This window comes from Phragmites australis, chromosome 11, assembly GCF_958298935.1.
Source record: "Phragmites australis chromosome 11, lpPhrAust1.1, whole genome shotgun sequence".
NCBI lineage: Eukaryota > Viridiplantae > Streptophyta > Magnoliopsida > Poales > Poaceae > Phragmites > Phragmites australis.
The window spans coordinates 32,557,671-32,578,821 of record NC_084931.1 but is presented as its reverse complement, the minus strand read 5'-3'; the positions used below and the strand labels follow the sequence as shown (position 1 = coordinate 32,578,821).

The window sequence follows — 21,151 nt, the reverse complement described above, 5'->3', positions numbered from 1 at the left end:
ACTAACGTAACTAACAGAATGTGCTAAAATAATAAGCACAAGTCGCACATGGTTTTCAGTGGAGGTCATGAATCAAAAACTAGTTAATGACGACAGGACCTGGCAGACAATTTGGCCCATGTCATCCACATCTCAGTTGTTGTTCCGATTGGTCCATACTCCATAAAACATCACGTTAATCATCCGTGTCCAAAACCGGTTACTCGAAAACAGTAGCTCGTGCTCGTGCTCGTGCTCGGCCACGCATGCAACGATCTGGTACAGCACCGTCGTTCTACCCTTCGGCTCCCGGACGCAAAACCATTTGGATCAGGGTTATGGATATGGAGGGGTAAATCCGTCTATAGTATGCGAACAATACGAGTACATATGATTTATCAAAATTGTTTATTTATATTAATATTAAAATTTATACTAAATAATAAATAAAAATTATAAAGTAAATAAAAGAATAATAAGTAGTCGAGGTACACTTATATATCTTACACAACGTGATAAGTTACATTTCCCTATTCATAAAAGCGCGCCATTCGCAGCTTGCCCTTGCTGTACAGGTGCAATCGTACGCACTTGTACCACGCCGTTGGCCGTTGCCATCGCAAACGGATAGCAGCTTCGTACGGTAGTACAAGGGCAAAAGCAGCAGCCGTATCGTCGCCAGAAATGTGACAGTCAAATGGACACGGCGATTGCTATGGCCTGTGGCTGAAAAATCTCCGTTCCCAGCGTGCGAATTCGTGTGATCCGGAGGATCTAGTCGCAACATCCAGTGAGACCCACATGATCCGGCATGGATCCAGCGTTAGACCATCTTCAACGGTTACTTTAAATTTTTATTCTCAAAATACTATTACAGCATCCCTTATCATTATTACAGCATCCCTTATCATTAACACTATAGCAGTACTGTATCACTGGATACAGACTCTGTTAGAGACGAATTTCTAGTGCTACAGTACACCACAAAGTACTATAGCACTGGAATTTTCAAATTTGTAGATCCTGTTGAAGATGGCCTTAGTAAATGAGCATGGTTAGCAAGAGTACTAGGTAAGGTTAAAGTCTTCAAGAGGAACATATTTACACCGATATTTCGTTGGTTTAGCAATAGTATACATATTTTTTTAAAGTTAATTTTATATATTATAATTATTATTTAATTATTATATTATAAGAATATCTAGTGTATAAAAACTATACATCTAAATTTATAATTTTAAATGATTTTATTATATATATATTGTAGCTATAAATAAAATATTTTATGAAAAAACCTTAATTAAATTTAATTATAAAGATCGAGCTAAAAAATAAACCTATCTACAGAGGGAGTACTGTTCTATCTACAGATGCCCATGTCACTCGATCTCATCCCGTTCGTGTAAACTATTCATGCACACCAGCTGATCGGGGCTCTAGAAACTAATCTGCCCCGAAGCGTGCGGCCAGGAGCAAGCCGGAAGTTTCTGCGCGGCGTCACGTGGTGGCCGTCCACCGCCGCTGCGACGTGTGTTTGTATCGTATAGTTTTGTTAACGGAAATAGATTGGGTACGGTTATATTTTTTAAAAAAGAAAAATATTTATTTATTTGTATTTATCTGTATATAATAAATTGAGTTTATGTTTGTTTGGCTCAATATGAGATAACATGAGTAGATATAAGAGTTGGAATTTTAATTGATTGCTCGTATAAAAAATTATTTTATAATAATGATAATTATCCATGTAAGAGGTTGTATCTGTCGGGTCAAAATATGAGTTGAAAATAATTTTATAATAATAATAAGTGAGTCCAGGTAAGAGGTTACAACCGTCAGGTTAAAATACGGGTTAAAAACATATATTTATATTTGTCATATTAGATTGAAATAATATATACGAATAGATAAATACATTTTTTAAAAATTATATGTATTTAATAGGTTAGATCTAGACAAATTTAAACAAATAAACGCACCCAGCAATCAATTGCTGGGACGTTAAATTTGCCGGCCCTCCGTCGTCGTCGTGGTCTCTCGATCGATCGATATCTCGTCCTGCCTGCCCCGCGCTCGCGCTCGGCCGGGCCCTGCCGATCGAGCAGCGTCTCGGCGGGGCGGGGCAACCCCGAACGGATACGTCCCCTCTCGTACGTCCGGGGGTCCGGCTGGTTGCAATGCTCGCTTTCAATACCCCATAAATCCCACTGCCGGCTGTCGGGGGAAGGGGAAAGGCGGATCAGAGCCGGCTGGAAATTAAGGCGGTTAATGGCTCGGCAAGGACGGGCTACGTAACAAAGCACCCAAAGGTTGCCGACCAATGTTACCACTTGTAGACCTGTGAAACTGGTATGATTGATTCTTGCCTCTTGCTAACTACTCCGTCCGTCCATTTATCTTGGGCGTGTTTTCTTTGAGCGCATAGACCAATACAGCTCTGAAAATAATCAAAGAGCCCCCACTTACAACCTCAATTATGTCCTTAGCTGCAACCAATGTACTCTATAGCAATCCTATCCACGGGTTTAGATATCCACAGGTACCGTGTCCGTCAGCGTAAGTATGGGTTTGAGATTTCATTCACAGGTACGGTAGATTAGGTACATGTGAAATAGCAGGTTAGGTATGAATATTTTAATACGTTCATGGGTATCCACAGTTATACCCTTTAAGCATATCATAGTATAATACTTTTAGTCCAACTCATCTCATCGAACCTTATCTCTTTAGTATTTAACCTATCTTAGCATAGCAGAGAGTCAGATACTTCATGTCCTAGGCCACTCCGCCTCCACGCCGAGGCCACCCCTGGTTGGATGCGCTGCTAGGGTGCTCAGCCGCGTCGGCAACGTGCCTACTGGCTCCTCCTCCCGACGTGCTCCACCTGCTATCGTCCGCCCAGTCAAAACCGCAGCTCGAGCTCGTCGCCCCGGCTTGGTCGGATCCTCCCACGTGCCACTGGCTTCCTCCCGCACCCCTTCCGGCACTCGGTTGCGTCGCGTCGTTGCCCGACTAGATCTCATCACCGGCTGCTCTACTGATGGCTCCCACCGTGCGAGTCTCACCCTCTGCTGGCTTCGCCTGCCGTCGACCTCTCGCCTGCACACCACCAGCTTCGGATGCCAGATCCATGTCGCCACCCTCAGCCACCCCCTTCCCTAAGCGTCGCCCCCATCCCTGAGCATCGCCTCGGCCACCACGGTACCCAAGCGCCACCCTCGCCCCCCCCCCCCCCTCCCTGAGCACCTCTTGCCAATTGTTGTCCTTGAGCGTCGCCCCAGATCGACCCTCGTCCCCATGAACGACCCTCAGGTTTCGAGCACCTGACAGGCATGAATATAGGCACAATATTATGCCAATTACCCTTCGCAAGCACGGATCAGGTAACCCGAATCGGGTCACGGATTGGATGCGGTTGTATTTCTTCTACACATGACCCTATCTGTTGCCATCCCAGCCGTTTCATTCACCTTATACGCATGAATGCAACGGTTACAACTTCTTTGCATCGAAGCAGCCAGCGTTGGCCAACAAACGTGGTTAATGAGCTACGGCGGGTGGGGAGTCAATAGGGATACTACTGACCAAAATTGTCAAAACATGAAGCAAACCACGCCTTGGACTACAAAATCAGAAGAGAAAGACGCCCAAGATATTTGGTCGGAGGGAGTCCAACTGGAGTACTACAGTGGACCGTATATAGCCTGTATCGGTGGTGGAGACAACTAGCTAACTTGTAGCGAGTAATGGCGGCGCCAAATCGAAACATCAGTACTGTAACGGTATTAATGGACAGATATTTCTTTTTCAAAAGACATCTATCTACTAGCTACATACAAGTTGGGGTTAGTCCATCAGAAATGGATTAGACGGTGCATTATAGTTGCATGCTGCAGCGATAGTGTCTGAAAAGCACAGGCTACAGTCTACAGATAGTAAACATCATTTTCTTTCTTCTTTCTGGACGCTGCAGATGAAACTACTAAACTAATTCAGCATGCAGTCAGCCCTGGCCTCCCTAAACAAGCTGAAAGCACGGCACACCGTTTGCGCGCCTCTGCAGTCTGGCACATATATGAGCCTCTGCCATGGTCCCAAGTGCTAACTTCTAACTATACAATGAAGTCATAAATTTCCCCTGAGAGATCCAAGTAGCGAGAAAGGACATGCATGATACTACTGCCTGGCTGCAAAATAAGCTACCGACGCATGCCTTATAAAAATCATTTATTTATTTTGAGATTTCTACTAGAGTGATACATAAAAAAATCATAAAATAGATAAATGAATCAGTGGATTAATAAATATTATGTTAATGAAATGGACGGCCCAATAGATCTTGCATCCACAGGTGTACGTGGAGTACTGGAGTTACATCCCCCTTTATGCACATGTATGTTTGTATACTGATTTGGTTTTCGACCAGAGCTTTCAGGCCCGGCATGTCTCTCCTCTTTGGAGGGCCGAAAGACACGGCAACCTAGGACAATGAAGAGACGAAATCCTAGCGTAGAGTATAGCGTGCTTGCTCGCGTGCTTGCTGTGCCATTGGTAGTGCTCTCTTTTGGGTTGTGATGATTTGTGACAAAGAAAAGGAAGATAAGGATCGGCTAACGACTCTGGTACCTAGACTTCGATCATGTGTAGGATATCACTATTTTTACTATAGTGCACAATTGGATTATTAGTGCATTTTAGATTTGTGACAACTAATGGAGCAATCGTTACGAGGCTACAAGCTATACAGTGATCACCTATATATTGCCTAGTGCCTACAAAGAGAAAAAGGTAGCGGCAGTTATAAGGACCGACCCCAATAGCTAAAAGATGTGAACTGATGGTAGCTAGTTTACACAAAAGGAGCATCTATCAAAGCTAGCAAAGTTGCTCCATGGAAAGACGCTCTTGCAGTTGCAGGGGACACACGAAATGCCAGTTTGGAAGCGCTTCAAGTTAGAAGTTTTCCTCTTCTAGGGAAAGACACAAAGGGCGAATTATAAGGATACCTGATGACAAGAACAAAATGCAAAAAGAGTTTGAACTGTGTACGGTCATGAGCGAGAAGAAATTAAAGTCATGGATGTCAGTAACATGCAAGGCGGCCTTCCCAAATAGCGTGGCTAGACTGTTTCAATATATTTTTCATCGTAACCTCTTTGATCGAAAGTATGAACTTGGAATTTGCATAAAATCAGGAGAAAAGAAACTTTATGATCCAAAATGTAAATAGTGATACTAACACATTGTTATTTCAGACTTTTAGGGTGAAAACTAATTGTTGTAGTTATAGGCATTATAATAGTATATGTATCAATACAACTCTATTTTCAGCCATAAATATCATAGCTATACAGCTAATGCAATTGTATTTCAAAACTTGTTACATATGCGTGGACTACTAAACTAGTTATTTGACAACCGAAATTAGTTTTCCTTTTCTTTTGGGCGTGGGATAGCATGCACTGGACCTAACTTCTGGATCATTCTAGTACGGTATATTCACGGTATTGGCTTAATCTTGAGCTTTACCTTTCTTTTTGGAGAAGTAAGTTCTTAAGGTTCGCTGAACCCCTGAACTTTCAAACGGCTGCTCCCACTTTCCTCCTGTCCGTTCGTGATTACTCATCTTCAAGGACGCCAGTAATAAAGGGTGAGCTAACTCTGATTTCTGTTCATGTGACCACCAAACAGCAAAAAGTGATTACTGCTGAACGTGAAAACACTCAACACGCATGAATTGTTTCAGTACGATACTATGTTATCGTGGCCTCGTAGGCCAGTGGGTGTCGTAAGACGTGCCTATCGTCGAGAGATGTAAGCATGCACCGATGTATTTTCTAAAGTTGGTTACTTCGGTTTTAGTTGATTTAGTTCGGCCCTTAGACACAGCCGGCATTAACCGAGACAGATCAGGGAGCGCCTTGCGCAAAAAAAAAAAACGCCGCTATGTATTATGGATACATCGTTCCATTACGGCTGTCAAATTCCAACCGATCGGATTGTTCAGGTCTCCAGAGTAGATCGATCAGGCAAAGCTGGAGGCGGTTCTCGCTGCAGTTGCCTTGTCCGTATTCATGCTCTTAGGTTGTAAGCAAGATGGGCAAAACTCGTTAAAAAATACTATATCTCGATGTGTTGATCTCGTACTTAGTTTGTCAATACTGATGATGCTTCCGCTAAAAACTTAACAAAACCGCCCATACTGTCGCCTTTGACGGATGCTTTCGTCGACTTCCGCTGGCTGTTTCCACGGCGATGGGCACATTGCTGTTTCCAATCACCGAAGGCCGAAGCACGGCTGGAAATTCTTGCCGCTAGCAACTCTGACGCACACAAAAGAGTTAACCCGACCTAATGATTTCGATCCCCAGCTTATAGCAAAAGGTTGCGTGGCCTTTCAACTTTATTAGCAAATGCTGAACCGGGGATAAAAAGGCATTCGTCTGTATCCCCACTTTCCCCCTATATCGATCGAAGCCAAAAGGAAATATGGATGCAGCATCGAACAAGCCAGGTGACCACCTTAGTTGGAGTAGTAGCATCCAGACAATGCGATACTAGCAGTGAGTGCTGAGGCCATGCATCCAGTTGTGCTAAGACCAGACAGTCCCTAACTAACCCAAATTAACATCCAAACGAAGCTCAAAACCCAAAGCAGGCATTTCCCGGGTAAACCGGGACGTGCACAGACAGGCACGCAAACCACTTCACAAACTAACATGACAAGCAAGCGCCACGACGCTATGGGTCTAGAGAGAGAAGGCGTTCTGAGTCACCAATAGCCCAATACAATACTGCTACTGCTCTAGTGCTCTCTGCACCAGCGTAGCTGGGTCTGGGATTGGCAATGCATCACGACCCAAACGCGCAACCGCACCACGCAGCAGCAGGGGGTGCAGGACCATGCTACGCGCAAACCAGGGGCATCGCGTCATCGATCCAGATGCAGCTGGACCCGGCGCCGGCGCGCACCCGCCCGGGCCGCGCGCGCTCCAAAGGGGTCGCAGGAGCCTGCCCGTTTCAGCCGGGGGGCGCCGCTAGCGCGTTGGTTCCAGCGTCAGCTGCTCGGCTACTAGCCCGCCTGCGACGGGCAGCAGCAACTGGCCGGCAGATCTTGGCAGGGCGAGCGGAGAGTGACCACACAGCACAAAAGCGAGATCGAGAGGACCGCCCGAAACTGTGCTCAGCTCTCCATTTAAAGAAGTGCGGTGAGACAAGTGGGTCGATCGTTGGTGATGATGAAGTCTCGGCGTTATTCGAGTAGTTCTGAACTTCTGATCACCTTGGCGACGGCTTGTGCCATCTCCAACAGGATCTGCAAATCTGAAAATTACAGTGTTACAGTACTTTGCGGTATACTGTAGCACTGAAAATTCGTCTACAACAGAGTCTGTATTCAGTGATACAGTACTGCTACAGTGTTAGTGATAGGGGATACTGTAATAGTGATAAGGGATGCTGTAATAGTATTTTGAGAATTGAAATTTGAGGTAGCTGTTGGAGATGGTCTAAATTTGGATTTATGTACAGTCTTGCTGAATTCAAAAACAAAAATCTGGAATCAGGAACAACCGATAGGAACAGCTGAATAGATAGATTTGGAGGGCAAAACTAACATGCAAAGCCATAGCACTTGGTTCCATAATAACACACTAGCTCTGCTTGTCTACAAAAAAAATGAAACTTTGCATTTTAGCTAGGTTCTGCTTTTAATAATGAGCAGCAGCTCGGGTTGGAGCTGTGTGAAGCGAGGTAATCAGGTAAGTGCTCTAGGTAATCAGGTAGGGAACCTAGCTATCTACTCTATCTTGTACACTGAACACCATGGAAATTAGTGTCAGCACGAGCCTCTTTTTTCAGCTGAACCTTTTTGTCTGGTAGCATCTTGCTTTCAATTCCTTTGGATTGGCCTACCCACTTCACTTTCCCGGCTTATAAGGATCAACTACTGATCTAATAATTCGGTGTTCTCTTGTAAATCCATCTCAGTGCTGTCGCCATTACTTAAAGTATTATTTAGCAGCTTATGTACTACTCCCTTCATTTAAAAATAATATATATATTTTTCAATCTTTGAAATTGAATTTTGATTAAGATTTTTTCATAAATATATCATTTATAGCTACAAAATCTATATAATGTGAAATTATTTTGAATTCGAAATTTAGTTGTATAATTTTTATACACTAGACATTCTTATAATTTGATTAAATGTTAGTTAAAATAAATAAAATTTGACTTTAAAAAAAATACATCTACTATTTCTGAACAGAGTGAGTACTTTAAAACCTCATTGTATTCAGTGCAGACTACAATGTGCTGAAGCAGTTGGGGTCAGTGTTCCCTTACTGTTGATGGTTGTGATTTTAAAAATCTTCAGAATTTTGGTTGCAACAAGCAAGGATTGGTTGCCATGGAAGCACTATAACAGTCACTGTACATTTTGGTATGGGGGAGATCGAGGGACATGAGGGCATCACTAATCCACCCCTCATCCCACAATTTACCCTATGTTTTAGCAAAAAACGCTCAAACAACCTCTCTAACCAGTCTTTTATCTGGCTCCCTGTTTTTGAGGAATCCCTACTTTCTACCCCTCGCTCCTCATATGTAGGAAGCAACTATTGGCTCCTCATCCCTCCACGACCCCTCCTTCCCGTCTCTACGGATGCCACATATATCTCCTTCGCGTCAGGTACGTCTTCTCCCCACGCCCCTGTCCCACCGTCGACCGTGCCGCCGGATCCTCCGATTGCCCCGTGCCACCAGCTCCTCCGTTGCCTCACCCCTGGCCCCTGAGGTCAAGCCTTCGCATACATTGGCTATCCACATGCATAGAACCGCGAGGTCATACCGCATTCATAAGCTCATATTGAGTGTGTGTATGATATGGTGTAGCAAAAATGAGTTCGTCGTCATCCTCCTTCAACGAGGATGATGAATTTAAAAGAAAACAATGACTTATTTCGGTCAGAGAGGAAACTACAAGGAATTGAGATTTGCTGAATGACAACTAGAGGACTGCCTGAGTATATGTAGAGTTGGAAGAAGTAGTTGTTGAAAAAAAATAGCAATTCAATAAAGTAGTTATTAGGATAAAATCGTTAGAAATATAGTCGTCAGAATAAATTTAGTAGTTACAGAATAATGATAAAATATAGGGATCAAATTTAACGCATCTTTTAGAGGAAAAAAATAGAGATCAAATAAAAACCCTAATATAAAAATATAGATGGTCAAATATTGGGGCCGGTTGGAGATGCTCTGACATCCGTCCGACCAAGCAGCGTCTGCAAGATTCTGTAGCGAATGGCGCTGCAGAAAAGAAAAAATAGCGGTGAAATTCTGGCAGGGCCACGTGAGAGTTGGGAGACCATCTTTTGCTAATTTGGTATGGATGGGACGTGCCTTTGATTCAGACAGGTTTACTTTGCAGATACGGTGAATCAATAATGGACAGATGGGAATAAATCATGCTCCTGCTCGTGAACAGGTGTGTCCACAGATATACGCACCAAAAGGTTACACCTGGAATAGCTCTTCTTAGACGCAAGCTTTGTTTAAGGATAATAATCTAATCTAGTAGTAATGTACAGCGTTGGTTGCTTTGTGGAGAACAGGAGAAGAACAAAAATGGTCTATGCCTCATTGCCTCTGTGCTATCCCGATTTTCGGATTCCTGAAAGGCAGCAAAGGCCGCACGGACATTGTGATCGAAGGCCCAATAGGCCCATGAACAAAATTTGTGCAATCTAAAGAGGCCCACGGACAGAAATTTTTGTTACAAACTAAAATTCAAGCTTCAGTCTTCTCTTAGCGCAACTAATGATACTCACTTCAAAATATTCGAGAAATATTTATCGGATGACAAAATTCAGTGAGAAAACAGCATATGAATCCATGATCTGCAAAAACTCATAGAAACCTGCGCTGTTTTGTACAGTAATAACGTCACGATCTGAATAATCAGAAAGTATATGAATATGAGCCATGGGTGATAGGATACACAGGATATGAAGCAAAGGAGGGGATGTGAGCATTTATCCACGTAGTGGCGGATCTTCAGTGGACGGGAGAGGCTCAAGCCCCCCCCCCCACCCCTCTCTATCGGCTACCACTCTTCTATAATTCTCTAAGCCTCCCTCTATTCTTTTGCAAGAGAAGAAGGATAATAATAGAGAGATGATGTGGTGAAGGAGAAAGAGAAGGAAGATGATCAGCTCTCATTATATGACTTCTTTGCGTCCACCACTGCACCCAAGTAGGGAGCTTAAACCATCAGAACCTAAAGTAATACGGTGTACAAAATTGATTAGAATGGGGTCGAATATACATCTATCAGTCGGCCGTTCGGTTCCTCGACGGTTTCCTGATGCATTTCGTCCGTGTCTCTTCGTTTGATATCGGTTGTTTCAATGGGTGGTGTCGAGGAGGCGTTGAGGGGAGGGCCGATCGCCTGTCAATGGATACGACAACAGAGACGAGGAACGTAACATGGGCGGTGGTGATCAATTAAACGGGCAGGAATGGACGGGCCTGATTCATCAAGTGACGTGGCTCGCTGAGAAGAGAGCTTTAGAGGAATTGAACGTGGTTAGTGTGGATGACTTGTGCAGAAATTATTATAGGTTTCCTTTTTTATTTTTGGAGAGCATTCAAGTTCTCTTTGGATTTTGCTTAATGGCAATATTAACAGTGTTCCAGAGCCAAATGTCTCATGGATTTGTTTTTCCCGAGCAAAGAGAGAGCTTTATTGATTACTCAGAAACGGAAATACAATCCTAGGCAATCAATGACTTAACGCAAAGGGGAACCTGCGTACGCCACACCGCCGAGTGTGTAGTACGTTTTGCCAATTGTGCAAGCTCATGAGCGACTAAATTCCTCTCTCTCTTTACAGCCTGGAATTTCACTTCCGGCAAAGAGCAGCTAGCCTGCATGGTATCCTCAATCAAGAAACTAAACGCCGACCTATCAGTAACCCTACAGCTAAGAGCATTAATGATCAAGGTACAGTCCGATTCCACAATCGTCTTCTCCCGAATCCAATCCGCCGCTAGATTTATCCCATCATTGCACGCCATTAGCTCCACCTCCTCAGCAGAAGAACCATCGAAGATCACCCTCCAGGCACAAAAGCAAAACAGAGCCTTTGTTATTTCGGATGACAATACCCACCCCGACCCTTCCCGAATCTGCCGAAAACGACCCGTCAACATTAATTTTGACCCATCCCACAGGTGGGGGAGTCCAACGTAGCCAATCTAGCTTCCCGCCGTTGCTCCGAGGCTGACAGCACTATCTTCTTTCCCTTACCATTCCCCATTCCCTCCTCTTGCCGGATCATGAACAATGATTCCAGGTAGCTAAAACAAACAGACATACACTAAGGCCGTGTTTGTTTGAGTTTCTGCTTTTGAGCTTTTTCTGAAAAACTGTGCTTTTGGCTTGTCTGAAAAGCTGTTTTTGGAAATACATAGTTGGTTTCTACAATAAATTTTTGACTTCTCAGCACATAGCTTCTCAGAGAAGCACATCTCAGCGAGCTTCTCAACTTTAGTTTATTTTTCTCAGAAACAGACTTCTGACTTCTCCAGAAGCCACTTCTCCAAAACCTCAATTGTTCTGGCTTCTAGCTTTTGGCTTCTGCCAGTAGCAGAAGCAGTTTCAGAAGCAGCAAACAAACACAGTCTAAGGTTGGCGGTCGACATGCATTGTGAATAATTTTGTTCCTCACATGCCAAGAGCGCCACAAGAGTAGTGCAACCTGCACACCAGATTTCATTCCTCACATGCCTGAGTCATTCTGCACAAAATTAACAGTGTTCCAGAGCCTAATATCTCATGGATTTTGAGTTATTCTGCACAACATTAACAGTGTTCCAGAGCCTAATATCTCATGGAATTTGAATCATGACGATAATACTAATTTGCAATCCATAATTTGGTTCATAATGATTTTTTTCAGAATTTTTCATAACTATTTCAATAGCGTTTTGACTTTTGACTTTTAAATTTTTAGCTCGTCGCCTGTCGCCTTTCCAACTAACCACATGAATTCAGATTTGTAATTTTTCAAAACAGATATATGTATATATTTATATTTTTTATTTTAAAAAATATAAACATAAAAAATCTCGAGCTTTCTGCACCGACCCAACTGGGCCAGCCGACCAACCCCAAAGTCCAGCTCAAATCTTCAAGGACCTCGACGCGTCAAGCCCAAAAGGTGTCCACGTGGCTTCCACGCTGCGGGAACCACCCAAACCGCGTCGCTTCGTTGCTTCGCTACGCTACCCTTCCCTCTTCCCCTTTTTGGAAAGCAGAAAAGCAGAAAAACAGACCCACGCGAACCTCGCCGCCGGCGAACTCGCGATGCTGCAGATGCTCGGCCTCCGCGACGCCGGGGGGAGCCCCGGCGCCGCCGACGCGGGCGCCGCCACGGCCGCCAGGAACGGCGACGCCCCCGCGCGGCCGCTGCGGCTGGTGTACTGCGACGAGAAGGGCAAGTTCGTGATGGACCCCGAGGCGGTGGCGGCGCTGCAGCTCGTCAAGGGACCCATCGGCGTCGTCTCCGTCTGCGGCCGCGCGCGGCAGGGGAAGAGCTTCGTGCTCAACCAGGTACGCGCGCGACAGGGCACACTTTAGCGTTGGGGAAAGTCTGAGTCTGGCCATCGGCGATATGCGGTTAGGGTTTTGGCGTTGCTAGCCGAGATACGATCCGCTAATGCATTTAGTCTTGGCGTGGGTGTTGGAAGTTGAAGTGATAAATTTGGCAACTTGAGTTGTTGAACTTTTGATTCTAGGGTTTATTTGCTGCTGAAATTGGAGCGTTTGCTCGCAATTTGTCTTGTTTTGTTGCTTATTCATAATGTTAGCCTGAAACATTAGGAGATTGGAATTCGAAGTATCTCCGGGGAAAAGGGGGAATTCAAAGTGTGAATTTAGCAATGCGGGTGGCTTAATTGTGCACACAATTGCGAAGGGTAAAAATTCGTTGTGTGCATCTATTAAATCCATTGTTTCCGTGAATACTTGATCAGTAAACCAGTGCTATGAATGTGGTTCAGCACTTGAGCTACGTTTTGGACATTTGGTTGGTTGGGTTATCAATTTGTTTTTTCTGGTATTAGAATGGTGTATTAAATTTCTATTAGAAAGTCAATCTTTTGCTTTTGATTGGATTGGGATGTTTGGTTAGAGTTATGCTATCAATGTTTGGTATGTCAAGTTTTGATCTCGTAACTACTATGGCAACCTTGTTTATCTCTCAGAATCATGGAAACATTAGATTGCTATGCATGGTTGGTGTTTACAGCCTCTCAGGATTAGGGTACTGCAGAAGTTAAATGAATTGTTTGAAATTGTGAAACATTGTTTGTCAACGGCTTCACAAGTCATCGGATTGCAATTCTTGGGTGCATCTGACAACAAACAGTGAACAACGCTATGTAGGATGAAAAAATGCTATCAAGGGTATAAGTTTGTTTTACTCATCACTACAGACCTTGACATGCTGTTGATCCAGTTATTTGATTTATAACTTGTAAAAGAGAAAGAAAATACAAAATGACACAATGAGCCGCACTGGTATACAGTATTGAGTTGCTGGACCATTGCTAAAATGCTATTACATAAACATAAACGGGAATCTGATGACATAATGTATATTGTGTTGTGTGTGCCGAAGCAAAATTGTTGACTTAAATTCAATCTGCTCATGATCCATCAGATGAACCTCATATCTATGTATGCACCCTTTTCTCACATTAGAGCTAGTGGTATACTCCTACATTCTGGTGAATTATCATATGGAACAGCAACCATTAGAGTGTGAGGTATGCTCCTACATTATGATGACTTAAATTCAATCTTGGATCCAGAAAACTGCTGTATATACCAATGTTTCGGTAATAACATTGTGGGTTTGGGGAGTAATACATCTACCAAGCATGAATTGCCACATTGCTATGTATATTAATTCCAATGTTTCATTCATCATTGGTCTCCTTGTACCGTATTACTTTATTTTGTCCTATTACTAGTACCTTTATTATCATTATTATTTTCTCATCTTTTTTAGTTGGATCTTTTGGGTTTCATCTCTAGCCTACCCCAACTTGCTTGGGACAAAGGCTTTGTTGTTGTTTCATTCATCCTTGCAATTTTTTATGTGTGTTTATCTGATTTCTCTTCAGTGGTTAGTGTATGTGTCATTAGCATCTTCGTGTTTTTAGTGTCATACTACTTATCTTCACTTGCTAAGCATTAGCATGGAGTCTTTACATGGCTGCAAAAAATTATAGTTTTAGTTAACTTTGGGAAGTTATCAAGGAAGAATTCCCAAATCCCAATTGTGAAATTTTGTCGACGAATGAACTCTATATTTCTTCTAAATATGCTAGGTTCCACAATCTAGATTTTTCTATTGTCTATTGTTGTGCCTCTAGGTTTTTTTAAGTGTGTATTTTAATGCTTCTCTATGTGCATTTGTGTCCATTGGATGAAATTGGGAGGTAGGAGTAAATTTAGATGACGTGGCAATCTTATGAGCCACTATGTACTCAGCTTTAATATAGATATATACTCCTTTGTCGCGCGTTGTTGTTATTTTATTCTGTGCCTCAGATGATAAAATATGGCCTCTGTATGTAGCTTCTGGGGCGAAGCAGTGGTTTTCAAGTGGCTTCAACACATCGACCTTGCACCAAGGGACTTTGGATGTGGAGCGCACCTTTGAAGAGAACTGGTCTTGATGGAACTGAGTACAGTCTTGTGTTGTTGGATACTGAAGGAATTGATGCTTATGATCAAACAGTATGTATTAGTGGTTTACCTTTGAATTAATGCCCTTCCATTGATACGATCTGTGCTAGGTGATGTTAAAGAATATGAACTTTTAATTGGAGCAAAACCTTTTGGGTGAGCCACATTTTTGGGTGAATTATAATTTTCACTTGTAAGGAGTGTCTGTTATCATTTACTTTTCTGGTAATTTTCTTATTTAGTTATTTTGTGCTGTAGGACATATCTTTATACTTTCTGTATTATTGTCTCATGCTCACTGTTTCCTTGTTGGCAGGGGACCTATAGTATCCAAATATTTTCCTTGGCTGTTCTACTGTCAAGCATGTTCATATACAACCAGGTACATTTCTGATTGAATGAATTATGTTCTACATCTTTGGAGCAGGAGGGATGCTAATCGCTGAGCCTTCCGATACTTCTTCCAGATGGGAGGTATAGATGAAGCCACATTGGATCGTCTCTCACTGGTCACAGAGATGACAAAGCATATACGTGTCAGGGCCTCAGGTGGAAAGTCCACTGCATCTGAACTTGGGCAGTTTTCACCTGTCTTTGTTTGGTTGTTGAGGGTAAGATATTGGATTTTTATGTGCTGATATCAGCTACGTTAGAATGCTCTAATTGTTCCGTAGTGATTAGTAAGTTGTACATGCATGTTCTGACTTCTGGGAAACTTTCTTCATTACGCATCAAATATTTTTTTATTTACAATGACATGCTGCTTTCTTTTCTATAGGACTTCTACCTGGATTTGACAGAAGACAACAGAAAAATTACTCCACGAGATTACCTTGAACTTGCACTGAGGCCAGTTCAAGGTGGAGGAAGGGACATATCTGCAAAGAATGCGGTATGGTAGTGTTTTTTTTTCTTGAAATGCAGTTCTGCTTAAATAACATGACATACAGACTGTCCTGATGCATCCTTTTTTACAATGCTCATCTGGAAGATCCGGGAGTCCATCCGTGTTCTTTTTCCAGATAGGGAATGCTTTACGCTTGTGCGACCTGTGAACAATGAGAAAGATCTCCAGCGTCTTGATCAACTTTCTGTAAGTATTGCTTCCTTTGAACTATAATGAACAATCTGCTATTGTGGGCTTGTCCATAAAACGCTCGACACATATCATATTTTGTGGGTTGCGTCAAACTTCTGCCAAGCTTTCAATTTGCGCAAGTACCCACGTGGCATATTGAATTTCTTTGCAGACTATGGGGTCTGATTGGATTGTAGTATTAGTAAAATGCTTGACAATTATCTTGCTGGTAATAGCATTGTCAAGTACCAGTCAGAAAGATTCAGCTTATCAGTACATAGTACTATATGTCCATTTGTCCCAATAATTAACTAATTTATGCCATGTTTTTGTTATGGCAATAAAATTTAGCTACATGATATTTGCTGATACTCCTCCAGCCACAAAAGAATACTATAACTTTGATCATTAATATTTGTTATATTATATTTAAAACCTAGTAAATTATAACTTTATGAAAGTGCTTTTTTTGAAACAAATCTGTACTTATTGTGTCGTTCATATGTTCAATCTCAATATCCAATTAGATAACAATAGTGTTTTTTTTTTAAAAAAAAAATTGACTGCACATATCACAGAATGACACTCTTTTCTGACTGGTGGGAGTAGTAAATATTGGCATCTGGTTCTTTCCTACCCAAGATGAATCAGAATACACCTTATTAGAAAATAAAAGTTTATGCAGGTATGTCTTTGGGCAATAAAATTTATAAATGATATACATGTCCTTCCCTTCAGGAGTTATAATCATATCACATGTTCTGCTTATAATCATATGGATCCAAGTGATTGATGTTGATGCAAATTTTCCTTATCTCTATATTGCAGTTGAGTAACTTCCGTCCAGAGTTCAGATCTGGTTTGGATGCTTTCACAAAATTTGTGCTTGACCGAACAAGACCTAAACAACTTGGAGCTAGTACCATGACAGGCCCCATCCTTGCTGGATTGACACAATCATTTCTTGATGCCATTAATAGTGGTGCTGTCCCTACAATATCTTCGTCATGGCAGGTATATCAAGTTGATTACAACGTTGTGACGTATGTTGGATCTTTTTCCTAGATTGTGTGACTTTTTTTATGTGAATTACAGCTTAGTTCATGCAATGCAATAGGTAATAGACCTGTCACTTAGTATTAACTTTTTCCTTCTATTGGTGGTACTATTTACTGAAGGAGGTCTGTGATAAAGTGCGAAAGACCGATGGATAAGCTCTGTCTGAAAATTGCAGACTGTATCAACTTAAATTTGTAATTGAGAGACTGTTACAACTTAAGTCTGCAAATGATAAAAAGATTCTCAGCTGTTTGGATTAGTGCAAAGTGACAAAAGCTGTTTGATGTGCCACCAGAATAATTATGCATTATTAGAGTGCTGATGAACTGTTTATATCATTGGTGTGCTTCTTCTATTCAACTATGATCTAGATTTCTTATTCCTTTCTGGGAGGAAGTTATCTGATGGTTTTTATTTATGCAGAGTGTGGAGGAAGCAGAATGTCGAAGGGCATATGATTCTGCTGTGGACACTTATAATTCTTCATTTGACCGCAAAAGACAAGTAGAAGAGGTGGGATTTACTAATAAGCGAGTTGCAGTAGTTTTCTCATTTGAGCCATTTGGAATCTCTACTGATTTGTGGGTGTCTGCAGGATTCTTTGAGAGAAGCACATGAAGATGCAATGAGGAAGACCATTAGTGCTTTTAATGCTTCTGCTGTCGGTACTGGATCAGCTCGTTCGAAATTTGAAAAGCTTCTTCACAGTTCTCTCAAAAAGGCCTTTGAGGTGATGTCATTACTCCTCATCTGCTGCTCGAAGTGAGCATGGCTGCATATTATTTGCATTTGACATGAACCATTGATCAATGCCTGCTAATTGTTGAAGTAAATTACTACTTGATTATGTTTTATGAGTGGGTAGGTTAACTGGTAAGAGCATGAATGCAGGATTATAGAAGGAATGCTTTTCTGGAGGCTGATTTGCAATGTTCAAACAGAGTACAGAGCATGGAATCAAAGGTGCGGTCAGCATGCAACTGTCATGATGCAAAGTTAGATGACATAGTCAGGGTAAGACAACTACAAACTTTTCTTCAGGTGTAATTAATGGACAAGCCTTGGTCTTCATAATAGTTTATGTTAATGTCTGTTCTGTTTTATTCACTGCAGCTCCTTGATGGCCTGCTCACAGAGTACGAGTCAACATCCTATGGTCCTGGGAAATGGAAAAGGCTAGCTACATTTCTACAGCAGTGGTATGCACCTCTTCATTCATCTTATTGTTGGTTGATGTGAAATGATGATCTCACATAATCATTTTACTCTTTTCTGGAATGATCACTGCAGTTTGGCGGGGCCTGTGTTAGACCTTTTCAGAAGACAGTTGGAGCATATTGATGCTGAAAGGAATGCTTTGAGATTGAAATGCAATTCAAGTGATGATAAGTTGGCATTGCTCAGGAAGCAGCTTGAAGCTAGTGAGGGTCATAGAGCTGAGTACTTGAGGCGCTATGAGGAAGCTATCAATGATAAGCAGAAAATTTCAAAGGATTACTCCGTTCGTATTACTGATCTTCAGAACAAGAGTAGCAAGTTGGAAGAGCGGTGTATGGGTTTGTCTTCTGGTCTTGAAGCTGCAAAACGGGAATCCAATGATTGGAAGAGCAAATATGATCACAGTATCTTACAGCAAAAGGCAGATGAAAGTAAGTTAAAATCCCAAATTGCTTCTTTAGAGTCTAGGGTAAATATCAGTGAGGGCAGATTATCTGCTACACAAGAACAGGCTGAGTCTGCTCAAGAGGAGGCGTCAGAATGGAAACGAAAATACGAAGTTGCTGTTAGTGAGGCCAAAACAGCTCTGCAGAGAGCGGCTGTAGCACAGGAACGCACAAATAAGAAGGTGCAAGAAAGGGAAGATGCGTTGAGGGCAGAACTTGCTAACCAACTTTCTGACAAGGTGATCCTTTCTTGCAATGTTATGGTGCATTGAATATTGTTTTTCTCCCATGTCTTGCGTGCCATTTTTTGGTCACTTAACTCTTGCTTATTCTGTATAACAGGAAGAGGAAATAGCAAGATTAAATGCAAAAATTAGCCACACCGAAATTCATGCTACGAGCTTGATCTCGAGGCTTGAGGTCTGTTTCTCGCCCTACCTCTCCTTCTCCCTCGCTTTCTCTCTGACATAATCTCATTTCTGCAATGATCAAATTCAGGCTACTGAAGCAAAGTTGAAGAACCATGAGTCAGATTCGTTGGCTTTGAAGGAAGAGATCAGATTGTTGACTGGTAACTTGGAGTCTATTAGAAGTGAAGCTGTGTCACGTGAGAAGGAAGTGAGGATCCTGGAACAAGAAAAGGACCACCTTCAGGAGAAGTATCTGTCAGAGTGCAAAAGGTTTGATGAGACAGACATCAGATGCAAGGAAGCTGAAAGGGAGGCCAGACGAGCAACAGAATTGGCTGATGTAGCTCGTGTGGAAGCTGCTGCTTCTCAAAAGGATAAGGGTGAAGCTCAGCGGCTAGCAATGGAGAGACTTGCACTGATAGAAAGAATGGAGCGACAGGTTGAGGCTCTAGAGAGAGACAAGGCTAAGATGGTAGAAGAAGTTGAGAAACTTCATCAGTCAGAGAAGGATGCTGTGTCCAAGGTCGCATTGCTTGAAAAAAGTGTTGATGAGCGAGAAAAAGAAATCGATGAGATGTTGAAACGGAATAATCAGCAAAGATCCAGCACGGTCCAGGTGCTTGAGAGTCTACTGGCAACAGAACGTGAATCTTGCGCTGAAGCCAATAAGAGGGCTGAGGCCTTGTCATTGCAGTTGCAAGCCACTCAAGGCAAACTGGATATGCTCCAGCAAGAGCTGACATCTGTTCAGCTCAATGAAACCGCGCTCGATAGCAAGCTTAAGACCTCTGCAAGGCGCCTAAGGGGTGAAGCTACCGAGTCTGTCCATGACATGGATATCGACGATGATAACAATGGGAGGCGTAGGAAACGATCGAAAAGCACAACAAGCCCATTTAAGAACAATCACACAGAGGATGGTGGATCTGTATTTATCGGTGAGGATACTTACAACGGGAGTCATCAAGGGACAGAGACCGAAGACTACACCAAGTTCACTGTGCAGAAACTGAAGCAGGAGCTCACCAAGCACGGGTTTGGTGCTCAGCTGCTTCAGTTGAAGAATCCCAATAAGAAGGACATCGTTGCCATATATGAAAAGCGTGTCGTCGGCAAGTAGTTGTTCCTCGGTAAATACCATGTGCTATTCTTATTTATGTGTGCTAGACTTTCCTGTAGTTCTGAACGTGTATGACGCGACTAGGTGGAAGTAAAACAATTGTGTAACTTTGTCATAAACTTTGGCGTGTGTTTCCTCAATGGTGCAGTTCGTTTTAGCATGCACCATTGGCAAGTACTTGTAACAGTTTGCAGTTAGGAACTATGGTGGTGCTTGGTTCAGGATATTGTAACGCAATCTAATTACGGAGGCAACTAATTACATTTGATTTTGTTTCGCCCGCAGCCGCAATCGGGTCCCCTGCAATCAGATACTGAGACCTACAGATCCGATACAACTTGGTTACCACTCAACCGTGTAATGTGATATCGCTACCCGTCGACTGATCACCCCCTTTCTCTTGCAATTCACGAGCAGTGGCACGAACAACTAATCACGTCTAGCGCGGCGCATCTTTGATGGTGAAGGGGCTTGACAATCGCCGTGTTCCCGCCGGAGCCGGCCAGCATGCCATCTCGCCGTGCGTGCGCCAAACCTGATTTCCCGCCCCGAACTAGTCGCCCTTGCCATCCATGCCACAGCTGCTCCATTCCGCCTCACACACCCAAGCCTTCCTGCACCGTCGGAGCTCCGCCCTTCACCGGCTTCCAGCCTCGCCGCCGCAGCTGCTCTCTCGCAACGCGACCTCTCCACCACAAAGCCTTTCCTGCTCGACGCTCACCGCCACCGTCGAGCTTGAGCAAATCCATACGGGGGTGTTCCTTGACCAGGGAATAGCTCGCACCGCCGCAGTTTATGCTGCCGAAGTCGCCGCCGGGGATCCTCACTCCGGTCCCAAAATCGGAGCGGCACCATCACCATGCCACATCAAGATGAATCTCTATTTACTCCCTTCGGTTCTTTCCTTTCCTACAATCTATTTCCATTACCAAGTTGAACCAAACAAAGCGGGTATTCGCTTAAATCATTTACGATTGCAGCGTATTTCGATTCCCTTTACGTTTACGTTTACACACACTAACCAAACACTGCCTATGTTTGATGAGCTTAAACCATCTCGTGTTGGCATTTCTAT

General features: G+C 42.9%; 1 protein-coding gene across 2 annotated transcripts; it reads left to right on the top strand.

Annotated features, from left to right (window-relative positions):
• The first annotated feature begins 12,250 nt into the window (after nt 1-12,250).
• Nucleotides 12,251-20,353, top strand: LOC133884849 (uncharacterized). Of its 2 annotated transcripts, XM_062324422.1 has the most exons (14): nt 12,252-12,600; nt 14,635-14,796; nt 15,062-15,127; nt 15,213-15,356; nt 15,524-15,637; nt 15,737-15,838; nt 16,652-16,837; nt 17,306-17,395; nt 17,478-17,612; nt 17,774-17,896; nt 17,996-18,081; nt 18,173-18,785; nt 18,889-18,966; nt 19,045-20,353. In XM_062324422.1, the coding sequence occupies exons 1-14, from the start codon at nt 12,355-12,357 to the stop codon at nt 20,074-20,076; spliced, it is 3,177 nt and encodes a 1,058-aa protein (XP_062180406.1). In that variant the 5' UTR covers nt 12,252-12,354; the 3' UTR covers nt 20,077-20,353. The 2 variants fall into 2 exon arrangements, with proteins under 2 accessions (XP_062180408.1, XP_062180406.1); XM_062324424.1 differs by lacking the exon at nt 15,737-15,838 and having other exon boundaries at nt 12,251-12,600.
• The last annotated feature ends 798 nt before the right edge of the window (nt 20,354-21,151 follow it).

Coding starts and splice junctions, on each gene's coding strand:
- LOC133884849 (XM_062324422.1), top strand. CDS start 12,355: ATGCTGCAGATGCTCGGCCTCCGCGACGCCGGGGGGAGCCCCGGCGCC. Junction 12,601..14,634: donor AGAGCTTCGTGCTCAACCAG/GTACGCGCGCGA, acceptor CTCTGTATGTAG/CTTCTGGGGCGAAGCAGTGG. Junction 18,967..19,044: donor GCTTGATCTCGAGGCTTGAG/GTCTGTTTCTCG, acceptor GATCAAATTCAG/GCTACTGAAGCAAAGTTGAA.